The sequence below is a fragment of the Gouania willdenowi genome, chromosome 16 (genome assembly GCF_900634775.1).
Source record: "Gouania willdenowi chromosome 16, fGouWil2.1, whole genome shotgun sequence".
Lineage (NCBI taxonomy): Eukaryota > Metazoa > Chordata > Actinopteri > Blenniiformes > Gobiesocidae > Gouania > Gouania willdenowi.
The window spans coordinates 12,926,522-12,942,437 of record NC_041059.1 but is presented as its reverse complement, the minus strand read 5'-3'; the positions used below and the strand labels follow the sequence as shown (position 1 = coordinate 12,942,437).

Below are 15,916 nucleotides of genomic sequence, written 5' to 3'. Positions count from 1 at the left end.
AACGAACTAATAAAAAAAAGTACAAATAAACATTTAAGAAAAGGAATCCTGATTCACAATAAAATCAATTTTGAAAATAATTTGGATTTTTGGAAGAAAGCCAGAGTACCCAGAGAAAACCCACGCAAGCACTGGGAGAACATACAAACTCCTCATAGAAAGGACCCAAGTGTCCACCTCAGGGCTTAAACCCAGGACCTTCTTGCTGTGAGGCAGGGGCTACATGTTTATGTTCATATGCACTCGATCCACACAAAGGAAAAAGAAATTGCATAGAAGGTTAGTAATATCTATAGCAATATTGAATAGCAATAATAGAATACAATGTCCTCTGTTATTCACTATGTTCAACTGCACAAAGGAAGTGGAAATTGTTCTATAAAAATGGGCCAAAGCAATGAGAGAAGTTACTACAGTTCATCAAGTACCTACCACAGTACTGAACAATTATACATTAACCTCAATGTCCGAATGTAGCACTATGACTACAGATGAAAAACAATATAGAAAGATCTGCCATGTTAAATTAGGTTTATTTACCACAATGAATATTTGCAGTGGTGAATCCAATTGACACTTTGGTCCAAACAGAAACACATAATCTGATTGGATCTAACTCTGGGTTTGTGGAAAGCGCTCTGTTATGCCTTGACTTAACATGACCAACAAGGTAGTCTCATATCACATTGTTAATCCTAAATGCAAAATAAGAGTATGAACATTGTGGGTTTGGGCTTAGCCGTTCCCAAATGCTCTGTGTGGAGTTTGCATGTTCTCCACCAGTGTTTGTGTAGATGTACTCCAGAAACTTTGTTTTCCTCTCAAAGTCCAGACATATGCATTATTAATTCAGGCTTTTAAATTGGCCGTCATGAATGTTGTGATCCGTGTGTAGATGAATCAACTCTCATTTTCTAGCAATTTGTTTCATTTAAAAAAAACAAAACACCAAAAATAAAAAACTAAAACAATCATTTACCTAAACAATGATTTCTAATATTTTCATTAAAAGTTAATAAATATAGTTTAGGTTTTTGGTTGTTGTAGTAACATCTCCCAAAACTCAATAAAGTGGACACAAATCTTCTTTGAAATAGTAGAGCGCATGTTTTCAGAAGAGTTAGGATTTTGTGAGACTGATTTTCTTGATAATTGTTGAAACCAGCATGTTTTTTTTTGGTTTTTTAAAATCAGTTAGGACATAAATAGATTCTCACTTATGCAGTGGAGCCGTGTGCAGACTAGCACTTTCTTAAAGTGTGTTCAAAAGTCAAGACACAGAGTGGATCTTCTTCACTGCAGCCTGTTAGTCACTCAGCTAATGTATCATCATCATCATCATGATTAGATCGCATGACTAACTTTAACCTGCCTCAATTTGGATCAAACCACTGGGCTTAAACTGAGCTGTGATGTTTACACATTAGACTAGAAAAGGATTAAAGCAGATGATCATTCTCTCATGTTTGCACCATTGTTACTCATTCATCGGTGCACGTGTAAAATGAATATTTATGGATTTACTTACGTTTTCTGTTTTGAAAGCCTACCTTTTAGTAAAGAGCCACAACCGGACAAAAGGGAAATATTGCGGAAACTCCATGAAACTGTTGATATTATATTCCCAGCAACAAAAAATAAATGTTAAAAATCCTGGAAAAAAAATGGACTGAAAATTAGGGATAATTTTATCGATTAATTAAATCTGTAAAGGAGTGAAGAAAAAAACATGTCAAACTTCAATCCTTTCCATTAAATTATGTTTATGTCCTGGCTTTTTAAAATCAATTATACATATACAATCCCTACCAATAGGTAGTGTTATACAAGTGAAAGGTAAATCTCCTTTCAATATAAATCAGAGTGAGAGAAAAGAAACAACTATACACTGCTGTAATGTTGAAATAAAGTAATAATAAGTAAGATATTTCTAAACAAAGTGTCCTTCACTTTTGATGAGTGAGCCTCTGTGACATTACCAAGTCCCTCAATCACAGTGTCACATAGTTTTAAAGTTAAATGAAAATTAGCCTCTCTTTGACTTTTTTACTATATAGTTGGATCTGAAGCTGGAGGGATAAAACTAGTTGTGGTTGAGTTAATCACAGAAAAACAATACTTTTATCTCTTTCAGAGCCAACTGGCATACACTGGTTACATTACTATTCGGTCAATAAGTCAGGAAAGCAAAGTCTAGTTAGCTTCAGTAAATATACAGCAGTTAACTTTGGGTTTCATTGATTGCCTTATGTGCTGGTCTTACTCTTGAGATGGAATCATGATGGTTCAAACAAGTCCCTGTGCTGAGTCAGATGTGTTTTCTACTGTTAGGTAAATCCTTCACAGATAACTTATTACTTCCTTGGTTTCCCCCCCTTCTTCTGTGGTTGCTTCACATTTTTTTCCGTTTTTCCCCAGTTAAAAAAACAATTTGTTTCCCTTTTGCTTCCATTTGATCAAGGACAGGGAAGTTTTCATGATACTCCTGAGTTTTCTCATAGTTTGCCAGATTTAGATTTCTGCCTCTCTCCCTTCCCCCACTTCTTCTTGTCTTATCACAGCTCTTACCTGTCTTGTGTGTGTGTGTTGTGCAGACACACCCGGCTGCACTATATCAACCAATCCCTGGCCAAAGACAGGCACACTGAGGAGGTGCACTTCCTGGATTTCGTGAGACAAGAATGGGGCAAGAGAAGGGAGAGTTGTGTACTTTTCTTTGCTTTGCCAGAGGGGATCGCAATCGCAGCACAAGGGATTTAGGAAGAGAACATATTCAGCATACTCAACTTCTGTTTGACTTATGAGGGATTTTGTTGTACCAGAGCAGCACTAGCAATCGACTAGCCTGAGAGAAAGAGGAGGAGAAAGATAAGTGTCAATCTGTTCAGACTTGTTTGGGAATTTGAAGAAGGTGGGGAGGGACAGTGAGAGGCAGCAAGGGAGAAAGGCAAATTCAAGCGTAAACATTACCTTCTTTACAAGTTTTAAAGGAAAAAGATAAAGGCAACAGAGCTTTATTTATATAAAAAAAAAAGCAGTTGTAGCATGCAAACAATGTGACCTGACGGATGTTTCCCATGTTTTTTTAGCTAAGCTGCACCAGGAGACGATTAGATCTCCCTGGGACGCCACATTAAGGTAAGACACTTGTTTTTTCTTCTTCTTGTTTTGTAATACATTCCAGATTGTAGCAGCTCTAAATCTGCACTGAATACATGTTGAGTTAGGATTTACATGCTACATGTCATGCCTATGTGTCACAAACCCATGCTTTCTGAAAGCCCTCCTTTGGCATGCTGTGCTTTGCAGGTCTGTGCTGCATTTTCTTACAGACTTGTTAGAAGGTGCCACCTTTTCTCTAGGCTGCTTCTTTTCTCTCCTGTAGAACTTAACAGTTAACTGTTAAATTAAAAATACATTGAAAAACAGCACAGACAACACTTTGTTAAATGCTATGATTTTCATGCTTTATATGACTTACATAATAATTGCATAATGTCTCAATTTTTGGAAGCAGATAATCTTGACAGTAGATTTAATGTTTAAATACTGATATTCATAGAGGATCAGTATTTTCATTATTTGATTTGAAAGATCATTGACTTAAAGGCTAAGTTTAAATATTTTACTAAATTTCTGTGATATTCTGTTCTAGGTTATTCAAAATATGGTACTATTGGAATCAAAAGGCCCAGTGGCACCCTCTTTGGTTCTTTACAAAACACAAACATGCCTGACCACAAGCTTCTACCAGGTGGAAAAATGTCTCGAGATCCAAGCCCCAAACCAGCAAAGAGAGCACCCCCGGAGAGAGACTGTGAGGCAATCCGAAGAGCGGAGAGTGAACATTTGAAAATGAGAGAAAAAACAAGAGACACTTTTGATAGATACTATGAAAAAGATAAAGGATCCAGGCTGAGAGAAGAGGATAGAGAATGGAAGGAGAGAGAAAGGAAAAGAGAAGAAGAGAGAAGGAAGAATGGGAGGACACCAGAAAATGTGGAAGAGACTGGGCGAGAAGTTAAAGGAGGGTTTAAAAAAGGTGACACTTTTCCCAGAATGAGAAAAGGTGACGCTGATTTGGACAGAAGAGTTGTGTCCAGTATAGAGACGATTGAAGATAGAGGGGGAAGAAGGGAAAAAGATAGGCCCAGGAGGGGTGAGATATATGAATGGGAGCCTGAGGGAGAGAGAAAATGGGAAAGAGAAAAATACAGAGAAAGGCAAAGAGAAGAGACCAGAGTCAGGCTGAAGGATGAAGACAAAACCAGTGGAGGAAGGTCTGTAGCCAATGAGAGGTTTCGGGACAGGGAACAATACAGAATGTTTGATGATGGGTTTAGAAACAGGCAAGGAAAAGAGTTTGCTTTGAGGGACATGAGAGACAAAGATACAACTTATAGAAGAGATAAACCAAGAACGTATATTAGTGATAGAGAAGCAAGAATTCCTTCGCCACACAGAAGAAAAGCTAAAGAGATGTACACAGATAGCAGGGAGAGGGACAAAACTCAAAGAGACGGAAGGAGAGACACAAAGAGTGAGGGAGACAATGATGAGAGAGAGATTAGAAGGGAGAAGGTCAGGGACAGAGAGAAGAAAGAGTTTATATATCAACAGAGCAAAAGTGAGGAAGACACCAGGAGCAAAAATACAAGGGAGAAAGATCAACACTGGCAACGATACAGAGATGAAGATAGACATAGATACAGAGACAGGGAAGTTGATAGTTTCATGAGGAAGGGGGATGAGAAACAACGGGAAAGGCACAGTGAAGATAACAGACAGGCCACAAGATTGAGAGATGGGAAGGATGAATTTAGGGAGGACAGAAACTTTAAGGATGACAAAGTGCAACTGCGTGATAGGAGGGAAGATGAAAGGTACAGAGAGAGGAGACAGAAGAGAGATGGGGAAAGAAGGGACATCGAAACCCTTCATAGGGGGCAGGAAAAGAAAAGCGAAGATAGCCAATCTCGTGATGAGCAGACCCTTGGACTACCACCACGAGCCCAGAGCAGTGGAGAGTGGAGCAGCGACATGGACAGTGAGGTGCGACGTAGAGGTGACAGTTATGTAGATAGCAATTTTCAGAGAGAGCATTCAGCTGAACGCAAAAGACACAAAGATCAACATAGAGATATGGACAGAGCTCAAAGGGAGAGAATGAGATGTGAGCAAAAAGAGGGAAGAAGAAGAGAAGTTGCAGGCAGTGAAGCTGAGCGGAGAAGGATGTGGTTAGACCCCCAAAAAGGAAATGATAGTAAAGAAGAAATTATAGACAGAGGGCAAAAAGAGAGGATGAAAAATGAGGAGAAAAACATAGAGTCACAGGTAGAGCAGAGAAAAGCTAAAGAGGAACAAAATGAGAGGTACATGGATCAAAGTAATAACAAAGAAATTGAAGGTTGGAGTTACAAGTTTGGGAGAGACTTGGAGAGGGAATCGAAGGAAGTTAGTGTAGATGAAGAGGATGAATGTCAATTACTGAGACAGGTAGATATGGAAGATGATGAATATCTGTCTGACAGTGATGGAGAGATTGAAAGAAGCTACCCAAGATACATTGAGGGAGAGAATGTGACTGATGACACAGAAGAGAGTGACACAGGGGAAGTGGGTGGGACAGATAACTGGGTTCGCTCAGAGAATGAAGTAGGAAGTGATGCAGAGTGGCGGCATGGCCAAGACAAAATGCTGTCGGGAGAAGATGGCTTTGTAACGGTTTCCAGTGGGGCAGACGAAGATTATGAAAGAGACAGTGATGAAGATGAATTTAAAGACTGCCAGGAGTTTTTGGAAGGAGGAATGGCACAGGGTGACCACCAACCTGTTGGCTTCAAAGGGCACCAAGGTGATGAGGAGATGAGAACAGGGAGGGAGGGAAAGGGTGATGATGTGGAACAGCAGAGGGAGAAGCCATTAGTTTTTTGTGTAATTGGACAAACTATTCCACGTTCAAACACCCGCCAGATATCACCCTCACAAGGTGATCACAGAGTAGAAGGAAATGACCCAGATTTAGAAAGTCGTCGCTTAGTAAATAACACTATCCACCCACCTGATGATGACCACCATCTGACATTAATACAAAATGATAAAGACGTAAACAATGACAACTGCAATGTAGTGAGGGAGTGTGGCAATCCAAAAGAGGAGTTTACCAAAGGACAACATTCTGACAAGGACATATACAGAGCGTCGTCAGAGCTTCAAGGCGGTGAATCAAAAGCAGAAATGAGAAGCAAAGAGGAGGATCGGGTTGCTGAAATAGGGGTGATTAAAAGAGACTCCCAGACAGAAAAACTTCTTACAGAATGGAGAGAGAAAATTAAAAACATAGAAGAAGCAAAAACCTCTCCAGTCCCGAGTAATCCTTATGCTGATGTTTGCTCTCAGGTCAACCTAGAAGAAATTCAGCCAATGTTGGACCAACTAAACAGTGGGCTCATGAGTCCAGAGGAGGTGGAAGCCATTCGGATCAGACTGAGTGGGGCATGGAGCATGTCCGAAGAGCCTAAGCGGCATTCCCAAGCCCCACACCTTAAATGGGCTAAAAATGTGGTGCGCGAGATCCTGGGACATTCAGATGAGCAGATTGTAGATGAATCAAACACAGAGGATCAAGAAAATAAAAAGATCTACTTGTCTGAGATGAAGCAACAGGAGAGGATTGCACAAGGAACTGAAGAAATGACTGTTTTTACGCTGACCGTGGAGGAACAGCACTCGGATGCAGAGTTGGACGACGAGGTGGAGGGATTGAGAGGTATGGGACAGAGGCTACCCGCCATGCATGCTGACAAGTTCACAGCCATGCATGTTATAACACCTACTTGCACCCATGCTGACACACCACTAGACATGAAAGAAAAGAAAGATGACAAGGAGGACAAAATGATGGTGCCTTCTTTAGAAGTCAAGTTAGAGGAGGCAGATGTAGCAAGAGAACTGGGAGAAAATAAATGCAAGGATGTCATTTTATCAGATACAGACTCAGTCAGAGAGAATGAAGTGAAGATGTATTTAAGTGTGAGCAACACATTGTACAAACCTAACAGCTGCCCAATACTTAATTATGAATGTGAGTCTGACGAACTTTGCTTTTCAAGAGATGGGGAGATCCAGGAGCAGAATGAGGAAGTAGCAGTTGATGTAGCTGAAAATGGAATGGAATGGCAGGTAGAGGAGTTTGAGGAGAAAGATGCAGTGGAGGAGATGGGGGGAGTGGCAGCAGAAAAAACACTAAATGAGAGTGGCAGTGAGGAAGAGGTGGTAGCTAAAAAGAAAACACAGAGCCTGTCCAGCTCTTGCAGCTTTCGGGATTTGGGTCCTGAAGCTCGATTACGAAGAAGGGGAATTCGTAAAACGACTGAACGAAGAAATGGAAATCTTGTTGAAATGCAAGAAGAGGAAAGTGTTGGGAGGGATCGAAGAACGAGAATATTCACGACAGCAGGTAAAGACAAATTAAAGAGAGTGGTAACTGGAATCAGTCTCCCAATGACTTCACCTTCCTGATTTCAACTTTTACATTTCTATCAACTACTTACTAATCACCAATGAGGGGGCATTGCTGATCATTTTATTGATATGTTCTGTATGAACTGTCACATGACTCTCCACTGACTGAGCTTGTCATTCGCTGAGCATTGATCTTGATTTAGTTGGAAATTGCATCACAGTTTGTGGTAACCGGTAGTGGGTGGCGTTAAGGGGAGGTGGAAAGGTGGAGTAATCAGGGAAAATCCAGAAGCACGAGCTCAAAAAGCTCATTTCAATTTTCCTTCGAGGCACAATAATCTTTCTCATTACTAACTCTTTGGAACAAAACTACTACCTTTTTTAGTATATATTACATGGTTAGAAGTGTTTTTCTTTCAACTAAATTATTGTTAAAATATTATTCCTAAGGACTTACTATTGGCATGTTGTTGTATAGTATTTCTACAGACAAATACTTTTATATTTTAGATGAAGATGACGATCGAAGCAAAAGCTGGGGAGAAGTGGAGCTGAGGTGAGTGAAAACACATGTATACATGCTGTATCGTCTGTCCTCATGATATCATGATGTTTTACTGAAGGGTCTTGCTTTCAATGCATAGCAGTTAGAAAATGTCTGTTTCATCAAATTGAGTTTTAAAAAAGATGATGTAAATATAGCAGTGTAGGAAAAAAACTTTCTGAAAGATGTTTGTGATGCATCCAACTTCAATTTCTATACAATGGCTAACATCATTGCTAAAACATACATTTTTTTTATTTATTTATTTTTTTAAAGAAAATGTTAAATTGGATAAATCTATCATAAACAATATCTATTCATTTTTGTACAACTCACTTTACAACACTTTGTTGGAGTGTACTAGGGCTTCACCAATTACTTAATCAAAAATAAGAAATTGACTTTTAAATAAATATTTTACACTTTGAACATGAGAACCTAAATAAATATTGCTTTATGCAAGAGACCGTAAAGTAGCATTAAAGTTGTATCCCAGATGAAAACTAGACAGTGGAAATGGGAAACTATGAAGGAATAGTTGGTATTAATGGAAGTTTATGGGACAGTATTGATTTTGAAAGAGAATTTTGCTTTTAATGAGTAGAAGAAAGAAAACAGAACGCTAACTGTATGCAGTCAAAGTGAAAGTAGACTAGGATGGTGACTTGGGCTTTGGTATAGCGGTAGAACAGGAGTTAGTAAAAAATAAGGGATGAAGAAAATAACAGGTCCTACTACATCAGCATGGGTAAAGGAAAAGGGTGAGAGTTCAGAGACTTGGCTTGAAGAAACAAAGTGAGAGAGCTGATCATAACAGTCATCTTTTGAGCAAACTCTTGGATTAAGATTTGCTTGTCAATGACAAATCATCTGTAATTTCTACAGTTTCCACATCAAAAGACATTTTCTCAAGCCTTTCTGAAAATTGCAATAAAATAAAGTAAATCTTGCTGCTATATTTTTTTTTTCGTTGTCTTTGTAGGAATGTTTTAGAAACTATCAACAGACGGAAAAGGAACTCAAGGTTTTTCAGTGAGTATGCTCTCTTTCAAATACTTTTTAAAAAACTGTCCATGTCAAAGTCTGACTACAAGATAATAAACTTCTTTAGCTTTCGCCATGGAGCGCTTTGTTGACAAGTGTAAAGAATCATATAGATCAATAAACCCGAGGTCAGATATATTAATATAGTAAAGTGCTTTCTGATTATATCAGCTCTGCTGTCAGGAAATCCAACCAGGGTGTTTTTCTTGTTAAGTCTGTGACTAATCGGTGTGTGCGCATTTTTACAAGTTGAGAAACTGTTTTATCACTGTTTACATCAATAGTACCGGTAAATGTTTTCAATGAACTGAAATAGAAGCATTTCTCTTGAACTACAAATTATGTAGACATAGCCAAAATTGGGGCAGTGAGTACACGTGTTGCAGACAGGTTTCTGCAAGCGTTCACATCTCTTTACTTCAGAGAAAAAACAGCTGCTGCTGTGAATTTGCATTCCATCGAGTGTGTGCAAAAAGAAAGTCAAGTGCAAACAAAACTCAGTTAACACATTCTATTTATCTCTCTGTTAAACATTATTCCTGTCTTCCTTAATGCTTTTTTTAACTTTGATTTTACAATGTCTTTTTAATCCAGACGATGCACAGCTCTACCAGCAGTACAGCGAGGAGGCACAGAACTTTGAAATCCTGCGTCAGACTCGTTCTGAAGTCCTCTCTGTGTGCGAGTACCCTACAGCATCTCCTGCGCCCTCACCTCCTCCTGCCTGCAGACCCCTCCCTCCTCTTCCTCCCGTCCCCCATCCACATTCCATATCCCACACAGGCTCTATCACTAGTGTGAAAAGCTTGCCCTTGCCAGAGCCTCCCACAGGCAGATCCACCTCTCCACGTTTATCCATCTCACTGACACAGTCAGCCTCCCTATGGCGAGACCTGCCAGCAGTCAGAAACAGCACAGAGCTGGAGGACTTTACAGATGACCAGAGGAGACTACAGGAGGTGTGTCTATTTACCAAAGTCTATTCACAGTGGCAGACTTTCTTATACTTAGTTCCTCTGATTCCACAAAACGTCTCAGAGACATGCATCCATCAAAAATCAATGTTACCCAAACCTTTTTAATAATAAACAAAACGTGTATGTTCATTTAAAAGTACTTTAACATTAGTCCTGCTTTATGCAAAAAAAAATCTTGCATGCAGGAAAGGCTATGATGATATTTTCAGACATTCTTACAGTTTGAGTCTTTTTCACTTCCTCGTTGGCTTTTTCAGCATTATTTGATCTCAGCTTTGTTTTTTGTAAAGTTACTGACGCATCATTCCTGTTTTAGTAGAAAGCAGTAGAACTTTCAGATGCACTATTAAGTATCAGGGTGTGATTTTTAAAAAAAAATTCTTAACTGTACTCTAAACCCTGTTAGTATTGTATCTATTTTAACAACAGGAGCTACTCATGTGTCTACTCAAACCTAGGAATATTGAGGACTTACGTTACACATTGACAATATAAAATTGCAGGCAATATTCAGTGTTTCCACATCCCAGAATAACCCTGATATAAATTCATGTTTTATTAGCAAAAAAGTCTGTCTTACCAGAAGACTCGATTGCATAAACACATGTTTCTCTGGTAGTGCTGGGTTTTTTTCTTCTCTAAAGAGGCATGTGTATAAGTAGGAGTCATTTTACTTATTGAGAAACAAAATTCCTTGGGAAATTTCCCATGCCTGAGGACCTGCCAACTTTCAGTTCATAATGGAAATTTTTCATTGAGTTGTCCCCTGCTAATTTTTCTTTCTCTTTCTCTCTCTCTTTTGTTCAAGGTGCGATTTGAAGTAGTAACTTCAGAAGCGTCTTACTGCCGAAGTTTGGACATTGTTGTTGAACATTTTGTGAAGTCCAAACAACTAAACGCCCTGTTAGGCACCCAGGACCGGAACTGGCTGTTTTCACGTTTGGCTGATGTTCGAGCCATAAGTCACAGGTTAGAATATGCACAAAATGCTTTATGCATCAATATTGTCCTGTTATATGCTTTTATATGCTGTAGCAAAAATTGTATGGACAGTTAATTAAAACTTGTTTTAATTTCAGTTTTCTGTCAAAGCTGGAGGAGCGGGTGGAATCAAACATGATGCACTTTACAGTGTGTGACATTATTGCTAAACACTGTCAGCGCTTTAAAATGGTTTATGTGCCCTACCTCACCAACCAGTCCTACCAAGATGCCACATATCAGAGACTAATGTAAGTCATTCAGTCATGATGGGTGTTTTCTTTGTCAATAATGAGTGTCTGTGAGATCTGGACAGCAAAAATATTTAAAGTGTAACTAAACCCCAATATGTTTGCTGTCGTGCGTTTAGTCCAGGAATTCAAAAAATGTCTTGATTCTAGACGTGGCTCCTGAAGCAGTTAAGACATGCCCAGTCAATACTATTAGATCTCCAAAGAACGACCTATGCTATGCTAACTACCAGTACCTACTCGATACTCTCTGTACCTCTCTATTCGCAGTTCACTCAATCCAACCTACTCGCCACAGATTGCAGAGACGAGAGGTGATAGTTTTTATTGGAGGGGCGGGGGCCAACAGTTTCAACGCATAGAGGGCAGTTACACTTACATTTTTACAAAAAAGTATGTCAAATTTAAATATTTGACTCAAATGTCAAGCGTTGGCAACAATCACTCAACAACTTCATAGCCATATACATTTGTTTTCAGCACAAAAAGTGGTTTGGGGTTTAGTAACTTTTTAAGAGCAAAGCTGATTTCCATTTTAATGTGACATCCCTCTTTGTACTGCTAAAGGAATTACCGTAGTTTCTTTTTTTCCTCTAGGAATGAAAATCCAGGGTTCAGGCGGATTGTGGAGAAATTAGAGCGGAGTCCGGTTTGCCAGAGACTTCCACTCCGTTCCTTCCTTGTGCTTCCGTTCCAGAGAATCACACGGATTAAACTGCTGGTTCAGGTGTGTGTGTATTTCTCTGAAGTGATTGGCATAGATATATACTTTACTGCCCCTAATTGACACATTTGTGTGGTTTCTACCTTCAATATTCAGAATATTGTAAAGAGGACAGCTCCCGGTACAGCAGAGGCGATGCAGGGCATCAAAGCTTTGAGACTTGTGGAGAAGGTATATGCACAAAGCCATATAATGAATGCTTTTACTAGAAAAAAATCTAAATAAACAGTCTTATCTCTAATAACTTGATGGTAACCCTTGCTTTGTTTTTTTTTTGCTTTGTGTTTCCTTCAGTTGATTCAAGAGAGCAACGACAGCATAACCCAAATGAAAAGCATTGAGTCACTGGTTTCTCTCAGTGCTAAAGTGGACTTTGAGTGTAGGGTAGGTCAACTGTAGCCTCATATAAAGTAAATATACACATCAAGTTATTATGACTGAAAGTCAAAAGCAGAAAATAAGCATTTGGATGTGTGGATCAATTATATTACATCAACCTAAAAGAAAAACAATCTTCACTGATACTGTATGTAATTTTTTAGCAGCCTTAAAAATCTTAAATTTTAAGAGGCAATAAATATAACCAAAAACACAACATGTTTTCTTTTTTTTTTTACAGACCCTTCCTTTGATTAGTCAGTCCAGGCGGATGGTACGAGAGGGTCTGGTCACTGAACTGATGGATTTCTCCCTAAAGGACACAGAAAGAAATGTTTACATGCACCTATTTAACGACTACTTACTACTTTCACTCCAAAAAGAGTGAGTCGGCATATTTATTTTTGCTGTATAACAATTGATCTCTATTCACTTGTTTTTCATCTCAACAATTACCACATGCTTTTCTCAGAATTAAAAAAAATGCACACGTCATAATTCATGTATTTTCTCAGTATAATTTGCTGCTATATTTTAAGTACACTTTTGTAAATCCCTCATTTCTGCTCCTATAGGGGAAGGTACTTGGTGATTGATCACGCTCCTGTATCAGAGCTGCGTGCAGAGAACTGCAGGGTTAAGCTGCACTCTCTCCAGAAAAACTTGTTCAAGTTGCACATGTCGGGTAAAGCCCTGCTGCTGAGAACTGACACACAGTAAGTTTATTGGAAAAGACTCAGGAACATCATACATTTAGCAAAACAAACATACACTGTGTTGAATCTTATTTTATTGTTTGCTACTTTTTCAGAAGTGATAAGCTACGTTGGATATCGGCCCTGTCTAGGCCCCATCCTGAGATTGATTTCTCTGCTGCACAAGGTAACAATCTCAATACCATTCCAGTCTTATTTTCAAAAAACTAAACCAATGTGCTGCTGCATCATCTGAATTTACAATCACAAGGTTAAAAAACAGAAATGAAACTATTATCATATCCAAAAGGTCTAGAGCAGGGGTGCCCAACATTCATGCTGCCGTGCATGTAATTAAATATGCCAATTTCATCACTGTGCAAAATAAACACTGGCAGTAGTTTTGAAATTGAAGAACGCTTTTCTTTATTGTTTTTGACGACATCAAATTATGAAACATCTAAATGTCTTCAAAGACATTTAGTGCAATATATAAAAATAAAAAAATGGGACACAACATATACACAATACAATGAAAACACTACATTTTCCCTGCCTTGAACAATCCTTTAAAACTCGAGAAAAATAATGTAATTGGACATCAGCTTTAGATTTTTTCTTATAAATCACTGTACTGTATTACATATATATATATATATATATATATATATATCAAATATGGGCAAGGGACCAAAACGAGTCGCTTGCAAGCCAACTTTGGCCCGCGGGCCCAAATTGGACGTCCCTGGTCTAGAGATCAAACTGGTCCACTTAAGCTTTTATGGGTTAGGCATTAACACAACTCATAAGCACAAGTGATAAGAGATCAGAACTGAAAGGAGTTTGACTAGAAGACTAGCTAATACCTCCTGGAGGAACAAAATATCAATCATGCTGGGACACAGCATGCCTGGGCTGATCCCCTGCCTGCGCTGCTCTAACCTGTCAGGTTAGCTTATGTGCTAGTGCTAGGCAAATATAGTTTTTTCAGCAACGCATTCTTTCATATTAAGATATGCTTACTGCCCTATAAGTCAGAGTCAAGAGTTTTAAAACCTCTAAGCTACACAATACACGACCCTGTCCTTTATACAATAATGTAAAACCACAACTTTTTAGATTGAAAAGTTGAAATCTCAAACATATTGACCTGCACCATCTGGAATATATTATGTTGAAATACATGTGGGTGTTCTTGAAATATATTTTGAAGACAATTTAAGCAACTAGTAATTCTAATAAATAATGTGTAATATAAAATCTGATGAATAATAATAAAATTCACAAATATTTTTGTTATGATTATTTAATCATCTCTTAAAACGCGTTATGCATGTTCACTATTTTGTTGAATCTACAGAAATGTTTTGGTGTGTTGACTTTTTCCTTTAATGCCAACAAGAACAAAATCATAAACATTTAACTTTAACGTTACCACCAATGTCTGTTTTTATTGCTTTGATGTCTAATATTTCCCTGTTTTTAAAAAACAACAAAAAACAAACATCACAGAGAAATCCATCTTGGTTCCTCACATTATGGCTTGCTCCGTGTTTAATTATTTAATAAATAAATAAAAATAACTTTTGAATGTCCATATTAAGTTTTTAGATTCAGGTTATATATTTTACAGATGCTGTTTATTAAGTCTTCTTTCCTTTATTTTCTGCTGTACTCAGATTTTGCACAAATGCAATGTATTCGAGCATTTGTTGCCCAGCAGCCAGATGAACTATCCTTGGAAAAAGCTGATGTTATTCTTGTACACCAGCAAAGCAGTGACAGTAAGGCCTTCAAATACTGTATACTTTTCTGATTAATTTGGAGATTTACATTTTATTTGAGTGTTTTCTTTCATTTTTATGATATTCTTGCTAAAAGTGTGTTTGTTAAGACGTTCTCAGCTGTATTTCACCTATCTTTTGCCATAGATTGGGTGGAGGGAACCAGACTGTCCGACCGACATCGTGGATGGGTACCAAACTCACATTTGGAAACTATAACCAACTCAAGGGTCAGACAACGCAATTTGTCGGACGCTCTTAAACTGACAACAGCCACAGCTGCTGTTTGAATGGGACGTTCTGAGAACAGCTTCGATAAAGCTTTTGGATCAATACTTCACACTGGTGGAAAAATGGAAAATGAACATTTATTTGTTGGATGGTTTACATGAGAGCAGCTGAAAATGCAAAGTGCATATCATTGTAACTCGCTCATTACCCTCAGTAGTACAACAAATTGCTGATGATCGATGCATGAATATGTGAAAGTTGCTCAAAAATGGGAAAGTGTAACTCCTGTTAGCTGCCTTCAACAGACATTAATTCATAAATCAGTGTTCAAAAAGTGTGTTTTTGGATATAGAATGAACATCTTCAAGAACTGTTGCTTTAAAAAAAAAAGCTACATTGTTATCGTTTGTGTATAATGAAATAGTTGTGTATACAGAATAAAACGGTGTTTAATAAACATGACCCCTGCATGCAGGTAAACTGTATTTAAAATGGACTGCAGTGTAAAGCCTACTCACACAGCTGGCTTCTTTTGAAATTATGAAATAAAGGCAGATACAAACTACATGCATTACATGGAGTAAATAATTATCCAGCTTATTAATTGCAATGGCACTGTAGACATATATGGGGCGCTACCTTAGTGGGGATGTAGCTTAAATGTAAATTTCCCCTTGTGGGACGAATAAATGATCTCATTTCATATTGCAGCAGAATATTTTTTTAAAATGAGCGCAAGAAAACATCTTTTTCTATTTAAAGTAAATCTAGACAGTTTTAAACAACACACTCGTGCCACAGCACTGATTAAATCGAATAGGTCTGACTTCTGAATGCAACGTC

At 38.2% G+C, this 15,916-nt stretch overlaps 1 protein-coding gene across 3 annotated transcripts; it reads left to right on the top strand.

Annotated features, from left to right (window-relative positions):
• Positions 1-2,607: 2,607 nt before the first annotated feature.
• On the top strand, positions 2,608-15,638 carry arhgef5 (Rho guanine nucleotide exchange factor (GEF) 5). Of its 3 annotated transcripts, XM_028469990.1 has the most exons (16): positions 2,608-3,138; positions 3,656-6,276; positions 6,400-7,459; positions 7,975-8,020; positions 8,991-9,040; positions 9,647-10,011; positions 10,838-10,998; positions 11,109-11,261; positions 11,859-11,988; positions 12,082-12,156; positions 12,280-12,369; positions 12,605-12,747; positions 12,939-13,079; positions 13,175-13,245; positions 14,738-14,842; positions 14,990-15,638. In XM_028469990.1, the coding sequence occupies exons 2-16, from the start codon at positions 3,730-3,732 to the stop codon at positions 15,130-15,132; spliced, it is 5,280 nt and encodes a 1,759-aa protein (XP_028325791.1). In that variant the 5' UTR covers positions 2,608-3,138; positions 3,656-3,729; the 3' UTR covers positions 15,133-15,638. The 3 variants fall into 3 exon arrangements, with proteins under 3 accessions (XP_028325791.1, XP_028325790.1, XP_028325792.1); XM_028469989.1 differs by having other exon boundaries at positions 2,609-3,138; positions 3,656-7,459; XM_028469991.1 differs by having other exon boundaries at positions 2,610-3,138; positions 3,656-6,769.
• Positions 15,639-15,916: the final 278 nt, after the last annotated feature.

Excerpts from the sequence above, each read along its gene's own strand:
- arhgef5 (XM_028469989.1), top strand. The coding sequence starts at position 3,730 with ATGCCTGACCACAAGCTTCTACCAGGTGGAAAAATGTCTCGAGATCCA. Across the intron at positions 9,041-9,646 it reads AAGGAACTCAAGGTTTTTCA|ACGATGCACAGCTCTACCAG; the intron begins GTGAGTATGCTC and ends TTTTTAATCCAG. Across the intron at positions 11,262-11,858 it reads GCCACATATCAGAGACTAAT|GAATGAAAATCCAGGGTTCA; the intron begins GTAAGTCATTCA and ends TTTTTCCTCTAG.